This window comes from Gallinula chloropus (assembly GCF_964237585.1).
Source record: "Gallinula chloropus genome assembly, chromosome: 8".
NCBI lineage: Eukaryota > Metazoa > Chordata > Aves > Gruiformes > Rallidae > Gallinula > Gallinula chloropus.
In genome coordinates this window covers 23,431,171-23,450,654 of record NC_140093.1, presented here as the reverse complement: position 1 = coordinate 23,450,654, position 19,484 = coordinate 23,431,171, and the positions used below count along the sequence as shown (strand labels likewise).

The window sequence follows — 19,484 nt, the reverse complement described above, 5'->3', positions numbered from 1 at the left end:
TGCTAGCTCTGCTATTACAACTGGCTTCTGGCTTGCCTTCCTTTAGGAAGCAGCCCTGCTGCGGCTGCTTCACACTAGGTTTAGATATGGTTACAGACTCCTAATGTCCAGAAGGACAAACTATCACAAAAAGATGTCATTATGGGAAAAGGCAGCTTCCTGTTACCCTGAATAGCAAGGGCTGGTGTTTGGATCCTTGGATTTCAAGGGATTTTTCTACCAAAGAGTACACAAAGAGATTCTCAAATTCCAGAAGATTGACTCTGAAACACTATATGGACTAGTTATTGAAATCAATTCAATTGAGGATATCAAAACTTGTGTGGAAAGTGTGATTTTAAAGCCCACACTGTAGGAAAATGTGGAAGTTTTACATGCAGAGGAAAAAAAACGCTTACAGGAAAAAAGCTTCAAACCTAACGAGATATCCTGTAGTGCTTTAACTTCTGAGCAGAAGAAAGGTTTATGGAACCATCAGCTGTCAGCTTAGCAGAGATAAGAAATTTCTGAATGAAATTCTAACTGCTGCAGTGAACCCCATGGAGATCTTGCAGTGACAATTAGAAAGAAAAGAAAGACCTTTTTTTTTTTTTCCCCAGATATAAATGTAGAGAGGTGATCAAATGAGTGAACTTCTACAGAGGTATATGCAAATAAGAATCCAGTTAAACTGGTCTAAAAAGAATGTTTTTTTTCATCTGTTAAGATGGAAAAGGAAGGCTGTAGTATTTCAGTTGTGACATATATACTGAACTGTCTACAGAGAGAGCAACAATGGGTTACTCTGTAAAGTTCATGATAACCAGGGAAGTAACTGGTAAAGATCCCTGAGAATCTGCCTTGGGATTGTTATTTGATATTTCCATTAATGGTCTTGGCATAAAGTCAGGACTGTGTTAATTGCTTCTGCTGGTGAGAAAACTGGAAGGGAATTCTACATTGGAAGTCAACAGAGAAAGAGAATATCCCAAGCGTGGAATAAGATGACCTTGAAAACTGGTGTTACAGAGATATTGCTTTGCAGTTATGATACAAAGTGTCAGTTCATGCTCAGGAACTTCAGCAGAAGACCTGATATCTTTAAGTATAACAGCATGTCCATGAAGCAGTCTGATACATCCAGGCAAAAGAAAGGTAGTCTTGGTACATATAAAGCACTGATTCTAATAAAAGGCTATGATAAAAAACATTACATGTGAAAACACCAATCTGGGGTGTTGAGGAAAGACTTATTTAGCTGTAATACATATACAGAATTTGCTGAGGAAAGAAGAGCATATGTTAAACATTTGGTTGAAACAGGTATGACTGTTTTCTTTTAATACGTCTGGTAGTGAAACAAAAAAGCTGATACAAGTCCATAAATAAGACAAATTTATGTAAGCTTTGAGCTCAAAAATCATCAGAAGTTTGATTAATTTTCAAATGTCTGAAAGGAGAATTTAAAGAGTGGGTATTCTATTGAAATGGTGCCATTAATAGCTGATTTAAAGTATTTTGTTATGATTACATTCTTTCAAGGGTAGACGGCTAATGCACACACAGCAGCTCCAAGACCAGAATGGTATAAAGGTTCTCTGCTTTGTAATAAATTTAATTTTGAAAAATATGGGTAAATATCTTATAACTAAGACAGCAAAAGAATGCAATTTTAAACTGATATATATGTGCACAAGAATATAAATTGATTTGTATTTATTGCAGAAAACATTTGGGCCTTTAAAATTGTTCCTCAAAGCTAGGAATATTATTCTCATAAACAAGGTTTCTGTACTAGCCCACCCTCCTCCAAATAACCAATTGCTTTAGTCATCACACTGCTCCTCATTAAAAGCACTGACAGCTCAAAAGCCAATACAGTTTTGGTTTTCCTCTGAAATTGGATTCTACTAGAGAGCCCACGTGAACACTGTTCTAAAATTACTCAGCAGCTACTGCAAATAGCATCTATGAAGTATGTTGACGAAAAAATGATCTAAGATCCTTCTACTACCAAAAGAGAAGGTCCTGTCCTACTCTGAACAACAAAAAGGTTGTATTTCATCATGAAAAGTGAGCTGACCTGACAGTGGGTGGCCTCTGAAGGACAATCCAATGTTAATGAAGAGATAAGAATTTGCCTTTTGATGGCAGCCAATCCCTAGGTCACCTAAGTGAGCCCTACATGCCTTAAAAATGAAGTAACATGCTGTATTTGTGATACATTAAGAACTCTAATATTTTTATAAACTATACAGTAAATAAACAAAGAGAAGCTTTTATTTTGAAACTACTTTTAAGAAAATACTTAATGGAAAATCATAGAATTTTTAAGGAACTTCTACTTGATATTGTTACCTCAGATAATGAGGTTGTGTGTATGGGTTCATAGGGCTTGAGGATAAGTGTAGGTAATGTCAAATTAATAAAACACTTCAGGCTGAATGCTGTGAAATCCTGTTTTCTATTCAGAATCCTAATTTCCTCTTAAAATGGAAGTTAGTGACCATTATTTTTGCAAAGGCCACATTAAATTTGGCAGGAAAAAACTTAAGTCCTCTTTGGTCAGAGAAGACAACATGACTTAATTTTTGGACTGCTTGCTGCATATTTATCTCCTCAACTTTCAACTTCCCCAGTTTGTCTCCGAAAAGGCATGCAGCTGATGGGTTTCAGGAGCTTGTTTGGTTTACACCTTAGTAGCTACTTCTTGTCTGAGATCAATTGCATTTTAGGGAACAACCTGATTTTTGGTTTAATTATCGATAGTTGAGCAGACCTCTGGTAGTCTCAAAACATATTTTCAGATTCTGGGGACATGATCCTGCCCTTACTTTTTTTGAGCTTAAACTCCTTTTTATTTTCTCCCCATGTAGAACACCATTCACCCGAGACCTTGGTACAGGAATAAACGTTTTCAACTTTCTGCTATCCCACATCTTTCAGCACAATCTTTCATATTTTATTTCCATGTGTTATCCCACCAGGGGGGACAGTAACTTTCTCAGTTTTATGAAGACTGTTCCTAAAAGTAGCAGAAACAAAAAAAAAGACAATATTATGGTACCATAAATGACCTAAAGGAAACAGTCTAGATCATGAGGTTTTGACTCTTCACCTCGTTTTTTAATGAAAATACTATGGGGGTACTTAGTAGTATGTTACCAAAAGTCTGACTACCCTGCTTTGAATAAGGCAGAAGTAACTTCACAGAAATCAATGCCTGTGACATTAAAACTGCTGCAGTGAAGAGAACCACACTGAAGTGAATCTACAGGAGAAAGTGTAGGGTCTGCTCTGTGTCCATAGAACTGAAAGGCAGAGCCCTGGACACAACCCCAGGAAACGTGCTGAAGATAATCAGTTTTTTTTCTTAGTCTGGAAACCCACTAAATGTGTTTACACAAAAAAAATAAAATTAGAACTATCCTCAACTGCAGATCTGCCCACCATGGTATCAGAAATACTATCCTCTAGCTTTTCTGTGTAAGGCAGTCTCTTCCTTACCTGGCAGTAAGCAATCCCTCCATTGTTTGAAAGCCATGGAAATTAACACACAGATAGCATGAAGAGAATTTGTAGAATTTTTAAATGTCTGTTGACAAAACTCACTAAAAAAAAAAAGTCTCCAATTGAAATAACTGATTAGGAATTAATTCAGTTCATTGATTTACATGTTTAGCTTGTTAGGCTACTAATAACATTTCAGAATGGTCTGCTCAGAATGGTTTGATGTCCGTTTGGGTCAAGTTTGTTTCTAAAGTAGCCTCTTAGTAGAGTGGAGGCTTGTTGCTCACTGAAAACCTGTGTGTGAATGCTTGCCTATTGTATATTAATATCCATCTACATAGACTAAGAAGCAGGTCCTGGATTTAATGAAGACCTAAATGCTAGTAGTCCAAGGGAATGTTGTTTAAAGGATAGCACCTTGGCTTGATGATTCTTATTTGTTCTACTACACATCAGTCACATGGAGTCAGCATTTAGAAACAGGAATTATTTTGTACATTGTTTTATATAAACCTATTCTTCCTTGTCCCACCCCTGCATAATGGAGGTTGTTTGAAGGGCACTGGAATTTATTAATTCTGACTTTGTGTTAGACTACTACAGTATCTATTCAGATTACTAGAGACAGAAACTTTTATGTTTCAAGTTTTTCTGTCAGTGCTCTGAATTGAAATTCTAAGAATTTATTTTTTCAAGATAACACTGAAGAAGGGGGAAAAAATATCATATATTGTATTTTGGCAACTTATATATTATAACCAAAGGCTGAGAATATTAATCTTTTCTGTCAAGCAAAACATTATTGTACCTCCCTTAGTCATCCAATCTTTAGAAATATTACTTCAAAGCAGATGGAGCATACCTGCTGGCTGTCTCTTTGTGGGGAGGTCAGAGACTGACAGGCACAGAGAAGAAAGAGCACTATAAATGTCCTCCCTTCCCAGTCTCCAGATTTCCTCTTTAAGTACTGGAAATATTATAAGTTTTGTTTATTTGATATTTTTTTCCTCCTAGTAACCGTTAATTTTTACAGATACTGGCAATTTCACCTGGAGACATGTCAATGACGTGAGAGAGTCACCCGTTTCACAGATGGAAAGGTGCAATTCCACATGGAAGGCATGGAATATGCTAGCACAGGCCATATTGAGCTATTTCATATTTTTACCTTGCCTGTGATAAAGACCCATCATAAAACTTTATCAGATCAGAATATTTGTAACCAATTGCCACAGAAATAAACAAAGGCCTCAAATTCAAGCATAATGAATTCTATCAAAGCACATTCTTTGCTATCTGAGACGCTTTAGACAAGCTGCTTTAAACTTTCTTATGCATTGTTGCTTTATATAAATGCCGTTTTCTTTATTTTCTCACCACCACACTAAAAATAACCAGCTGGCAGCCTCCTATGTTAAATACCTCGTGTTAACCAAACCATCAGCCACCCACAGCTCTGCCTTCTAGAAGAGATTAAACGTTGCATGCATAAAGTAACAATAGCTGAATTCCAGCTTTTCATTAAAAACTTAAATAACGCGTAAACACTTCATATAATCTAAGATGAACAAAGCATCAAAAATAAAATTAACCTTATTCAAGGTTGTTTCTATTACTTTTATTGGCTACTTGGTGTCTATACCCACCTCATGGGACCAGCAATGACCATCTGACTTAAAATTGATGCTTGAACTATGAAATAAGTATGACAATACTGGGCAATATAAATACAACATTAATAAGGTATCTTTGCAAAAATTATTTAATCAAATACCTAAATGGAAATAATATGGACATTTTAAAATAAAACCCTCTCAACAATTGCACCCATTTTAATAAAAATTTCAAGTTAATTTGGGAGTATTTATTTTACATGACTCCACAAAACGGAAATAGAACGTTTCTACAGTTTAAGGAGACCTTATTGGTTTTATAGAATGGTATTCTGAAAAATAAGATCAGTTGGGAAATGTGGAAATAGGTCATAAGTATCCTATTTTTTTTAATAAAAGTGCTCTTCATAATACTTGGGTGGGTGGGGAACTACCACTAAAATGTGTTTTTGCTGTAGGCAAGGACCGTGAAAATAGCATCATGGTATTGCACACATTCATTATAAGGTCCTCTAGACCAGGGGTTCTCACTAGGGAACCTGCTTTGGCAAGGGGGTTGGACTCTATGATCTCTGGAGGTCCATTCAAGCCCCTACAATTCTGTGATTTTACAAAGAAAATATTTTTTGCTTTCTAAGTATCAGTCTACAATTCTACCTTTAAGTACAAATCCAAATTGATTTTTTTCCTTCTCAATCTTTCTCTTAAAAAATTAGAAGGTCAGCTTCATCCTAAATGACATCTGCATAATATGGTTACATCCAATTGGTTTGTCCCTAATGAACTCCTCATTTTCATCTTAATTCCTTATAATTTGTGGCAGATCTATCTTCCCAGTACATTGCGAGCTGTGTTGTTTTTCTCCATTTTAGACAAAGTAGACTGTAGATCCTTACAACCTTTTTAGAATATCAATTTCTACTGAAATGTCTCAATATGAAGACAGTAATCAGGAAGAAAAATGCCTTTCACTCCCACTGCCAGTTGAGTGCGCTTTGACTCACGCATGCATGCATATGAAAGACAACTCGGTACCTGGAACAAGATTAATCTGAACAATTCTGGCACACATGGGAAAAGTAACTTGTCATGGTAGCTTCAAAAGTTTTATTTAAAGGACTAGTAGAGGAAAGGCAAATCAGAAGCATTTTTTAACCTCTCAGTATATTCAGACAATTATAATGTAGCTTATTAGAATAGAAATTTGTATTTTCTTTTTTCTAATCTGCTCTTTTGAAAGAATAAACAGGACAAAGGTAAACAAGGATGGGATTATTATCCCCCTTTTTAACAGGCTTGGAATGAAGTAAGCATAAGAAATATCCAGTTTTCTGTACCACTACAATAGGAAATGAGGGTGCTTAACTGAGGTGGAGGGAAAACACCAAAGGAAAGAGATTTAAACAAAAAAATAAAATATATAAACAATTAAACCTTACCTTGCCAGCCTGGTTTGCACACTGGTTTGACATTAACCTGTACTAAGACATCTTCTGTTGCATGTTTTTGCCCACAGTCGAAAGCTGTTACCATTATCTCATACTGGTGCTGTTTATCATAGTTCAGTTTCTCGGTGTTTCTGATGTTACCTACAGATTTAATATAAGATAAGACTCAGAAATCCATTCTTGGTTAAGCATATACAGACTATAACATTTGGGTCCTGATTAATCAAGTCCTTTGTGACCAGAAAACTCTCTGAATCAGATGGGACATCCACAGGCAGGACAGCTATGGAAACATTTTCTTTCAATCCAGCAGAGAAATAAAGAAGTTCTTAGACAAATATAAGATGCTAGGAACGTAATAGGGGTATATCTACATTAGAAAACATCTATTCAAGAACACCTTCTCATGTAAAACTGTGAGACTAATTAGCAGACACATCTTGAAATGTAAAGTACGAGTAGATACAGCCTCATTTCCCACTTCTTCCCAGAACACACTGCTTTAACATGGCAACCACATCCCTGAGATCCAGTGCTGAACATTTCCCCAGAAAAAGTATCTTCCTCTTTTCCCCTAAAGCTATTACCCTTTAGGTGAGAAAGATTTTTAGCCCTTTAGCACCTTTCCTTAAATTTTAAAAATAGAAAAAGCCCCAGAATCACCTTCTACATTAGAGCACTCAGCAGCGATATAACAGCAGAGTTATCACATGGAAAATAAACCTCAGCAACAATAGAGATTATCTGCTGAACCTGACACATAGATAAAGGTGATAAATTACCTATTTCAGGGAAAAAAAGACATTACAACTTTCACAAGAAAGGGAAAAAAATCTTTGTCTGAGTAGTTCCGGCAGGACTACACATAACACCCATTTTCAAGCATGGATCTGCAAAATCAGGTTGGTTGAGCTAAATTTAGAATGGGGAGCAGCAAAATCCTAGAATTTAGTCAGACGCAGTGATTCCCATAGGTGCTGGTCAAGTATCTGTTAGGTGTGCTGGCACTGCCTGGGGTTTTGTGTGCATGGGGAGGGTGGGGTGAGGGGTGAGTTGTTCAAATAAACCGGACTGCAAAAGCAGACAAATGCAACTTCTTAAAAAGGTTTTTCACTAAACCTGACAAGTAAAGACTTCTAGCAGATGTCTCTCTGACACACTATCCCTACTGTTAAATTAAAGCCAACTTTAGTACCTTGATTGATCCTGATGCAAAACTTTTCAGGTTCAGGCTTGAAGAAAGGCTGCCATTGCAATTATCACCATCTTCTGGTTCAAAATTTGTAGTTTGAATAGGTCATTACATCTGCAGCTATGACTCATGCTCAACACCCCTTTTCTGCTTTACTGCTCCCTTTCTGAACAGGGCATAGAGGAGGACAAGCCCTATCACCATTTTTATGTCTCAAATAGAGAAGCAGATTGATCTGCTGAAGTTAGCCTTATGGAAACAGTACCATGACCTACAGTTGCTTTGGTCTTCTCTCTCAGGCACCTCACCTTGCCAGGCATTTTCAGGTCTGTAGATAGCTATTCCCATCACAAAAGCGACTGCAATAATATCAACTACTTTGTTATTTTTTGAGTTAGGAATTGGCAAAACAATTCTACCCACTTTACTATCCTGAGTTGCTTAACACCTGCCTAAGAGGATTTAATGAAAAACTGCCACTGTATACTTAATTATTCATTCACTATCTGTTCAGTTACTCTTTCCTTTCTGCACTACATTATTTCTAATATGAATCCCTATACTTCTCTCTTTGGTTCTCCTTGGTATTATTTTAGTGCATGATAATTCTCAAGAAACCAAAATTGCCTGAATCTACATTAGCAGACTGCTGGAATTTGTGTAGCACGGTAACCTCCTTTAAGATTTATGAATCATTTCACCATATTTGCATTTCATTAAATCTATCTTCCAAGATTTGTATTTCCTTATGGTCTTTTATGTTTTGGACTGTAAAGACACTGACTGCACAGGGTTATTCTGGAAGGTGACTTGGATGTCTCACAGATCTTACCTGAGAGTTTATTGATTTCTTAATTATTCTATTTTTCTGTTACCTCTGATGTGTTATGCTTCTTTGTTATTTTACAATTCAATCAATATGTTTAAAAAGTAGATACAGAAGAGAAGCACTATAAATACAGAGTAATTAAAGTTTTAGAGACGATAGACTGAGAATTTCTATTTACATCTCACCCATTGACAAAAAAGTAATCAATAACTTAAAAAAAAAACCTTTAATGAGAGAAGTACCTACTTTTCTATACAGTTCACAATTAGGCCATAAATTATTTTTTTTTCCAGTCTTTCTCAATCTCTGCCTTTTCATGGAAATACCCAGAACTACAACAAATTTAAAACAAACACACACAAACAACAACAACAAAAAAAACCCCCAAAACAGGTAAGTGACAAAAGGAATATAAAAATTCCTACCTGAGGGGGGACACATTTCACACCTGAACACCTCTGCTTCTTCAGGATCAGTTTAGGGGACAGTTTGACACAGACTTCCCTCTTTTATGGCTGTCTTTCAACTTATGTTGAGCAGTCACAGGAATGTGGAAAGACCTAATTTACTATGGCAATTCCTTCTTAAATTCCATACTTACTTCCTGTGTGTGTGAGTAGTACAGAACTGAATCTCCTAACAGATACAAGACAGAAAGCCTAGCTGACTTCATCTGCTCACAGGAGTGGTATCTCAGCATTCCCATGTGCTGAGAGCCACGAGGAGCTGTACTTGACGAGAAGTCAATTGAAGTATTAGAATTGCTTCTTGTCAAAAAGCTGTGTTTTTCAATGGTAATGGAAAGAAATTGTGGTTTAATAAATAAATATCACATTCAAAGGCTTAAGTATCAAGTTTCACTACTTCTCTGAAAATACCAAGTTTGAGTAGCTCCTAACATAGATCTCGGGGCTGTAGAGAATAACTGTGTGAGATCCTGTCCACATCTATTTTCTCAGAGACATAACTTGATAGACCCTCCACTGACTGGACAGATAAGTCTGAAACTGATCTTCATATTGAACAATCCCAACATGTATTTGTGAACTGCTTCCCAGTGGCAGGTGGCAAATATAGTTATGGCCATTTTACAGATGAGAGTAGGTCAGAGCCACAACAGAATTTGTATTTTTATCTGAATTCTCTGATCATCTGGCAGTGATCCCTGACAGATGAAGGCAGGAAATGCATAAACATGTTGTTCTGCTGGCATTCCAACAGATCTGTGCATTATGTTTAATTTTTCTGTTACCTGAAAAAAGGCTGTATAACATTGATACAATAACTGACTTGATTTGGATTTTCTGCTAAGCAGACAACTAGACTAAACTGCATGCAAAGATCTCTTGAAATATATTTTATACCTTTAGTCCCAGTTCTTTGCATTGTAAATCATATATTGTCATTTGGTTTTACACGACTGTACTTTATGGCCAAGAGTTCATTACCTTCCAAGTCAGCTTCATCGTATACAAGAATCAATTTTACTAGAAATATGATTTCATATCACCACATAATTCTATTCACACAGAAATAACATACGAAGAGTCAAAGTTGTCAAATGTAAATGGAAAGCTTTATATTACCTACCTTTAGGTGCCCAACTTGGAAATACCTACAAGAACTACACCAGAGCTGAACGCTGCTGCCTGTGGCAGTGCTGAGTGCCTATCCACTTACAATTCAGTGATGTGAAGTAGACTGTGTACTGCTACAGTCTGAGGGAGCTCTCTCTTCTTTTCTGCAAACATTCCCCCATATGTAATATAATTTTTCAACACAACAAAATGTTCCCTAGATTGATCTGGATACAAAAAATAAGTTTTGCCTAAAAAGACAATGATGGGTCCAATCTAAAAAACCTGATGAAACAGAATATTCATCTTTCTAAAGACCTGTGTTTGTGGTTACAGTTACATCTACCACCTGGAACTGATAATGGCATGTTTTCCTCACAGCCCCTCAACATTTGAGGCTCTCTGAAATATTTAGATTTCATTCTAAGTATCTGGTTAAATAATCTTTCTAGGGAATGGAATTCCACACTTACAATTCTGAAAAAAAAAGCAGAACTAATCATAACTTGCAGAAGACAAAAGAACACAGAATTTATTCATCGTGTAGGTAACAAAAATGGGGACAATGCTGAGAATTTGCACCAGAGAAAGTTTATATCAACTGGCATAGAGAGACATTCTCAGCAATTAAATGTGTTGGAACTAAGCAACATATTTCTGTCAAAAAATAGAAGTGCAACCATCTATTCTAACTCTACCTCTAATCCCAGTGGGTTTAAGCAATTACCATTATCTGAAAAAATTGCAAATTAGACTGCAATTACTGTTGATTGTGGCAGCACTTTTCTTTTAGTGAACAAATAGATCAAAAGATATTAATTGAATTCATGACCGAGAAACTGTAAGTATTACCACCTTAAACCAATTATTCACTGCAGGCTTTAAAGCCGTGTTTAAATCAATGATTTTCTCATTGCCTTTGCTGAAAAGCAGGTCCCAGGCACACGAGCACAAAGATGTAACCAAGGATTCCTGACACTTTGCATGCTTCTGATCACGCCTCTGACTGTAAGAATCCTATGATGACTCACGAGCCAGCTGCACCCTGCGATAGGAGCTGAAAAGGCGTAAGCGATAGAAATGCCTGCGCCGTACCATGCTAATCTCAGCGCATTATTCAGCCATGGTATCGGTCTCAAACTGGTTAAGAAATTATGAAACCACCTGTGACTCATGTGAGTAACCAGCCCCATACTGCCAAGTCACGTGGAGCTCTGGAAAACTAATAATGCTTCCAGAGAGAAACACAGAGAGCTTCCTTTTATGACAACATGGGAAATCTCATATTCAGAAAAAAAAATCCACAGAGAGAAAAAGCTTCTAGGGGACTGCACACAAACATCTACTTCCAAATGCCCACTCCCTGTAAAAATCCCTTTGGTGCAATTGTTCTCAAAAAAGATTACTGTGCCAGCTGACCTCACTTACCTAAACACAAACGTACTCATTACAATTATACTTCCTACATCATATACTTGCCTCCCAATATATTATAACTATACAGCATTTTTCCCCAATGCCCTTTATGATTTATTGATGCAAACATCTTGTGATGCTCAGCTGTGCACTGTGCACAAACTGTACAAATAAAGATGAATAATTTCTGAATAGGGGAAAGAGGGTTTATAAAGGCATCCCAACATGAAAATGTCTGCTTAGAAAACACAGTAGCTTTCAATTCAAATTTGGCCAAAAATCAGATTTAACTTCCAAAGGCTATTCTACTTTTACATTTAACATGGACTAAATGCTTCTGTTCGGAAGATAAATCAGAGCATTGCTGGGCATGCACACAGGGTGCTTGTTCTGGGGAAACAAGTATTGTGAGCACAGGGATTTCCATTTTGAACTTCTGTACAAGTGTGCATGTGTGAATATCAGTAACAAGGAGTCTTACCTACAAAGTGACACCAACATGGGACTGTTGAAGTACTTGAAAGGTTAATGCAGCCCAGCCACATCTCCCAAACTCAGTGTCAAGTTCTGTGCTTTTCCCTGGTCAGAACTTGACTGGGAAAAGAAGAAAGCTGACAGACAAGGCTGCCAAGGTCAAAATTTACTGCACATGGAAAACATAATATGGTTTATTATTCTTCCTATAATATTATATACTTTAGAAAAACAACTAATATCAATCAAACGGATATACCTCAGGAAGCACCACAAATGGACAGATCTGTGGACTCACACATGATGAAAGCTTTAACAATCAATAAGCATACACAGAATATTATGGATTCTACATTTAGATTCTGCTTATGGAAGTTCAGAAGAATGGGACTAGCTATAAATGAGTGAATAACTCCTAGGTTGGGCTACATGCTGCATTAGGACATACCATCACTTAGATGAGAAACTAGATGGGAAACTAGATCTGAGACAATTAAGAGAATGGACTGAGTGACAAAGAAACGTTTCTCATCTAAAGCTGAGGTTTTAGTTTCCACAGTAAATGACTGTGGCACTTTCTGACCAAATCTTATATAAAACAGAATTTCCCAGCGTAATGGTTCCTTCAGTCTCAGACATGAGAGCAGGATTACTCAAGTGAAAACTCAAGCCAGGTTATCAATAGGTAACTAATCTACCTACAGAAGTTACAGTCTGTCCCAGACCTTACAAGTGGTCCTTTTCTCCAGACTCACCATTTCTGTCAATGGCAAAAGGAACATCAGTTGTGACAATTTCGTAGTTGCAGATCTGGCTGTACTGTGGGGAACAGTCCTCGTCGATGGCTTCCACCTGCAGTATGCTGTCATAGATCTTCCCCTCTGTCACGGTGGCTTTATACACACTCTCCTTGAAAGTTGGTGAAAACTCATTGACATCCTTTACCTGAATATGGACCACTGCCCTAAAAGAGGCAAGGACATCAAACAGAAAAATTAATGTATCATGACACACAGGTATTGGTTTGTTTTCAAAACACTTGAAGAGACTAACAAAACAGATCTAGAAAACTATGTAAACTTCTGCTAAAAATAAAACACTATTGCATTTCTGGGTTTCATTTCCCTGATTTAATATCTTAATGTGGCACCAGGTAAAAACTTATTACCACAGCTTGCAGGGAGAGAGCTTCACAGTGCTGTATGTTAAAATCAGTCTGCCTCTCAAAAAGGACCCCATGAAAAAGTCAATGTCATTCCAATGTAAAATGGCTTAATAGGCAAAACAACAAGAAGAGAATTACAGCAGTTTTACATGTTCGTTACCTAAAAACGGTCAGTTTATGAACACTCTTTGATATTAAATTATACTGTTCCCTTCTGGTGATTATAATTATCTAATCCTTTAATTAGTTACAACATTGCTCATGTAAACTTTTGAGGGTCAAAGCCAACAGGTCAAAACCTTTAGTGTTTAATGACCAAACTCCAAAGGCTTTCCTCTGAAAGTGTTTGCTATCTGGTTTGATCGACAAAGTAACAGAGGGACAGCGAAGTGAAGGGACTTTCCAGATCACTGGCAGAGCCAGTAGCAAAGTTGGGACCCCAACAACCTAGCTTAGCATCTGGTTTACTAAAGAAACCACTATGAGAAAGTGTAACAAAGCCTCTCTGAGATGGATGAGATTTCACTTGGTTAGTATTAGACCACAATTTTCCACAAATGGGATGTCCTAGCTTGTTAGTGATGGGTGAGGGAAAAACATCACAAAATATAACAATATGAAGCAAAAACTGTTTCTGTAACTTGATGGTTATTTGATACTGCAGGCTTCCTTCTAAATGTGTATTATTTTTAAATATATTGAAAAAGTTCAGCATGCATTACAGAACTAATTATTTTTTTAATTGTCAAGTGTCCTAGAAGAACAAAAGAAAGAATGATTACTATTAATCATTTATTTAAATGGCTTTCAGCAAAATGAACAATTTGTACAGCAGTTATACATCTACATGTGAGTTAAATTCATCTTTAATAACAAATGTTCTGGAGCTTGGTTTCATAAACTGAAGGGGAAAAAAAGGCACTGTGACACTTGAGTTTATGCAGGGAATTGGTTTCCACATACTAACATTCAATATCCCCAACTTCCAGAGGATTTTAATTCCCAAGATTTGCTGTCCAAAAGCTGAGGTCAGACACACTGCCCCATACTAAAAGAAAAAGGGCAATTTCTATTTTCTCACCATTTGAAATGAGACGACCAAAGAGAAAACCTATTTAGAATTTGTAAGTATCGATTAAAATCTAGTGTCCATGTCCTGGACGATGTGTTTAGTTAATGTGAAAGCAAGAATGTTAAAATAAACCAAAACCAAGATGCATTTTTTCCACTTAAACAGGGATCCTATTATAAATTTCAACTGGCACTATTGCAGAATGGGTCAAACCGCAGGAGGCAAAAAAGAAAAATATTTTCTAAAAGGAAAGAAATAGAATAAAAAGTGGATTTACTATTGCAGCACTGGATTTTCTTGGTTTTATTTTCTTTCTACCTGACTACTATATAAAAATACCCCTTCAATACGATCTCCACTGTAGGACAAATATATGTCAAATTAAAACCCCATTTCTCCTCATTTTTACCCACTTGTGAGATTTTTTCCAGTTTGTTCCACCTGGTCCTGATCCACAGTCATAGGCCTGGATGATGAATGTGTATTCCTTCTGCAGTTCACAGTCTATAGGACTTTTTGCTCGAAGACGACCTTCTCCAGATGTCTTGTTTAGCACAACAGCTTCGAAGGGCATCTCTTGTCCATGGATTTTAAAAGCGCATATTTCACCTGGGAGGAAAAGTATGAAATAACCATAACCATGGAGGTCTAGGTCTTGTATGCTAGAGTGACACTGAAGAAGTAAGCACTCATTTGCATTTCACATTCTGTTATAGATGGGGGAAGTACAGACTCAGACACCAGGTTATAATATATCCAAAGGGCTGCCAGCCACATGCTCGTACAGCGCGATGCTGTGAGTGCAGCTCTGGTCAGGTACTTCCCTCTCCTTCTGTCATTACTAAATGGTTTCTTAAAGCCCTAGAGACTTTTCCCCAGGCACGGTACTAACATCAATGTTGAGCTAGGTTAAGGTGACTGTATTTAGTTAAAAAAAATAGCAGAAATAAAAATAAAATAGAAAAAAACACAAGTGTCCTTCCTCAGTGGTCAGTACTGGGCCACTCAGAGGGACTTGGACAGGCTCAAGAGGTGGGATTGGAACTAGACAAGCTTGGACGTCCCTTCCAACTGTCACTGCTTCCTTGACCCATTTATGTTACCAGCTGGCAGCAGATGTGCAGATTCTTGCAGTTTAGTTTCCCAACAGTGAAAAAACTAATGATGCAGAACATGGGCACATTCAAAATGTATCTTGCTCTATTTACAGCCATACATCATCTTTGGAACAGAAGTAGTTGAGGAAACACAGACAAGTGTCCCTTTTGGACATCTCAGTCACCCGCCCACATTCACACACTCATACATGAATGCTGCCTTGGCAGCAACTCACTCTGCCTCCTAATATAATAGATCCATAGATTCTCTCAGAGGAATAATACATAACAAAACAGACAATATAGCAAGGACTGAAAAGATGATTTGGACACGGAAGACAACATAAAAAAAGTCTTGGTGAGAATACGAGTCTGGATGGGGAAAAACAAAAAACAGTTTCTGGTGATCCTCTTTTTTATCCTTCATATTGATGGCAAGGATACACACAGTGAATTCATTTTTAGTCACTCCAGAACCCAACTTTAAAAATGAAATAGTTATACAAAGACCAATGTGGCTTAAATATTTTTATGACACATTAAACACATGCTCTTTTATGAGCAACTCAGTCTCAGGACATTCATTATAGATTTAAAGCAGTCTCCCACTCACATAATCCTTTTCCATTTATTTCCAATTTACACTTGCAGCCTTTTGGAAATCTCCTTGCCAATCATATTCGAGTCAACTGCCAAATTCTAAATTAACTCTGAATCTATGACCTCTAATTCAAGCCTGGCTCCTCTCTTTTTCTGTTAGAATATATTGTTTATTTTTAGAGAAGAGTGTAGACAGTGACATTATGAAAATGCTGGCTATTATGTGAGAGAAAGGAAAACTGTGAAGGGTATATGTGGGGATGGTAGGGATTAGCTACACTTAAGAGTATAAATACAGGATTTTTCGGATATTCCCTCAACTACCATCACATAGGTTTCCCTTTATTGTAATGGGACCTGAAGCTGAGCTCAGCTACATACATTAAAATTTAGGCAGATGAATGCCACGCTTAACAGTTGTACTCAATCCTATGAATGCCTTTACAAGATCAGCACACAGTTGTTTTAGTAATTATGAGGCACTGGGAAAACATATTAAATATCTGCCTGGACATGTCCTTATCCCAACCCCCCCAACTCCAGCAGCATGAAAGGGAATGCAATTGCCCAGGAGAGACACAAGATGTGCTCTCTTCCAGGCTTCTCTTTTGTTCACCCTCGATGTATAGAAGGAATGGATTTTTACCCTGAGAATCTGAAAAAGACTAATACCTTGCATAGCCATAAAGCAGACTCCACAACACTTGTGAATTGTTGTATAGGAAACAACACGTAAGATTCAGAGAAGGCTGAAGTGAAGCACTCTGCTCAGCTTTGATAGTGGGCACTGATCCCTGAGTTTGTACCTCAACATTGTCATGCATACCTTTGAAAAACTTCATCTTGATTTCTCTGCCACTTCAAAATGAAACATTCATCTAAAATGATATTGTGGATTTCTGCTTCTTTTTAGTTGAATACAAAAACAGTGTAAATGTGGAAAGTCTAATGGAAAAATACTCTTTGCTGTGTACTGCAACAGTGGCCTTCACAGGTTCGTAATTACCGAGTTTTTCTCAGATACTCAATTTATCAACACACATCATAAATTCAGTGTTTGATGTTTATTATTTTACCAATCCACTGTTTGACTGTAAACAATACAGCATTTTTAGACATCCAAGTCTACTATTCTTAAAAAAAATGCAAATAGCTCAGAGCAGGAAAAAAGTTCTCTCAGCCTTAATCTAAGCATTTATTATGTTTTCCTTGCCAAATGCAGAGGCCTGATGCACAGCAATTACAGAAGCAGCACATGTTCTAACTGATGCTCAGCAAATATTTTAGAAGTCTCTATATCTTGCTCCTATGCTAGATACTCCAGATAAAATAACAGCAGCTGCATGGATATGGGGAAATACTGTAAACACACTGCAAAAAGCCCCATTTGATTCTGGCTACTGCAACCTGCTTACCTGAAAACAATTGTATGTGTTTTTAAAACTAGGCAAGAAATTTTTCAGAAGGAATCTTCCACTGTTCCCAAAATGACTTAACACCATTGAAAAATGAAAGTGTACTGTAATCCTAATGGTTCTTGAAAGGTGCCTTAATGACTATATTGGAAATGGTAACAGAGTTGTTACAGCTGTAACAAGGCAGAAGAGTAAGGTCCAGCTTTACACTAAGAGACACGGATATACAGAACTACTTCAAGTAGGCATTACAAACAGCATCATCTTTAAAATAACTGATGCCACTTTCCATGATTAAATGGAACTACAGGCCTGTCCTTAAAACCAGCTGAGCTAACCCCAGCCCCACACGATGTCAGTGGGCATCATGTCAGGTTTATACTCTTCACTGGGTTCTTCACAATGTACTGCTATCTAACTCCTTTGAGCAGTGACAGGGTCTCTCCCTTACTCAGACTCACCATTTGAGTTGCAGAACAACCACATTCAGAACCTTGGCACCACCCATCTGCCTCCTTTGTAAGGTTGAAATAAGTACAGTGTAAATTAGGACACTTTTCCTCACAACAGACAACACTGCAAAACATTGAGCTTTGTTCTTCATTTCATTTGGATGGCTTAGGAACAGGTGCATATAGGATTTAGTGATTGCAAAAATGGTGGTGGCCTTGATTTGATACAGTAGGGATACGTTGGTGCTACCACATAAAGGTAGGCACATAACCATTAAATCCTATAGCAGGGTGGGTCCAGCATAGAGGGAAAATGCCTCTTTTCCCAGGACCAGCTTGTATATCCCGAGGGTTTGCAGTTGCTTCCTATAAAATCTATTGGTTACAGAGTTGGACTTTAGTAAACTGCTGCTTCATTTTAATACACGTTGTAATTAAATTCCAGGCATTACCTTTTCTCTTCAACTCATTCATATTAGCATTAGCCATAAGCACCTATTAATTTTGAAGCCTACATTATTTTGAGAGCTCTAATAGAGATCTCTACATTACTATCTCAGGGATAACAATCGTATAGTTTCCTCTGTAAAATTATAATAGCCTGAAAAAAATGTTATTGACTGTGTCATTTCTCAAATACACCCAACGAATGTTTCCACTGTATAGAAATACCTAAAAATAATGTTTCATATTCAGCATTTCCATGCAAGATTGAGAGATTATAAGCCTTAATCAATAAAAATTAAACTAGTCTTTTATATGGAAAACAAAAATCACACTTCTTTCAGTAGAAATTAAAATCCTCAATGCTATTCCTTTAACAGCTATGCAGAATTATTCACTTGAACTCAATTTAGAAGTTACCAAAAAAAAATAACATGCTCATTTTGCCTTTCACAACTACCTTTGCTTTTCCTTCAGCTTTCATGACACAAAGAATACAGAAGACTTCAAGTGAAAAGCTGGGATCTCTGACATTTGATCGTTTTCATCAGTGGTTAATAAAATGCAACAGTTGTGTTTGAATCGGCAAACACCAAATGTTAATTCATTTGCTTGTATGAGGTTCAACAAGGCCAAATGCCAAATCCTGCCCTTGGGTCACAACAACCCTAGGCAATGCTATAGCCTTGGGGAAGAGTGTCTGGAAAGCTGCCTGGACAAAAAAGACCTGGGAGTGTTGGTCAACAGACAGCTGAATATGAGCAGGCAGGTGCTCAGGTGGCCAAGGCGGCCAACAGCGTCCTGGCTTCTATCAGGATTAGTGTGGCCAGCAGGACTAGGGAAGTGATTGTGCCCCTGTACTTGGCACTGGTGAGGCCACCTTGAGTACTGTGTTATGGGCTCCTCACTGCAAGAAAGACACTGAGGTGCTGGAGTGTGACCAAAGAGCAACAAAGCTGGTGAAAGGTCTAGAGCACAAGTCTGATGAGAAGGCGGCTGAGGGAACCAGGGTTGTTCAGCCTGGAGAAAAGGAGGCTGAGAAGAGACCTTATCACTCTCTACAACTACCTGAAAGGATATTGTAGTGAGGTGGGGGTTGGTTTCTTTTCCCAAGTAGTAAGTGATAGGATGAGAGGAAGTGGCCTGAAGTTCTACCCGGGAGATCTGGATTGAATATTAGGTGAAAATTTCTCCACTAACG

General features: G+C 37.4%; 1 protein-coding gene across 1 annotated transcript in view; it reads right to left on the bottom strand.

The window, feature by feature from the left end:
• CLSTN2 (calsyntenin 2) overlaps window positions 1-19,484 on the bottom strand; it is a gene marked incomplete at both ends in the record, with an annotated part of 358,167 nt that overhangs the window by 69,725 nt on the left and 268,958 nt on the right. The window contains 3 exon segments of the mRNA XM_084267537.1: window positions 6,542-6,691; window positions 12,794-13,002; window positions 14,689-14,884. Of these exon segments, the coding sequence (XP_084123663.1) occupies window positions 6,542-6,691; window positions 12,794-13,002; window positions 14,689-14,884 (555 nt within the window).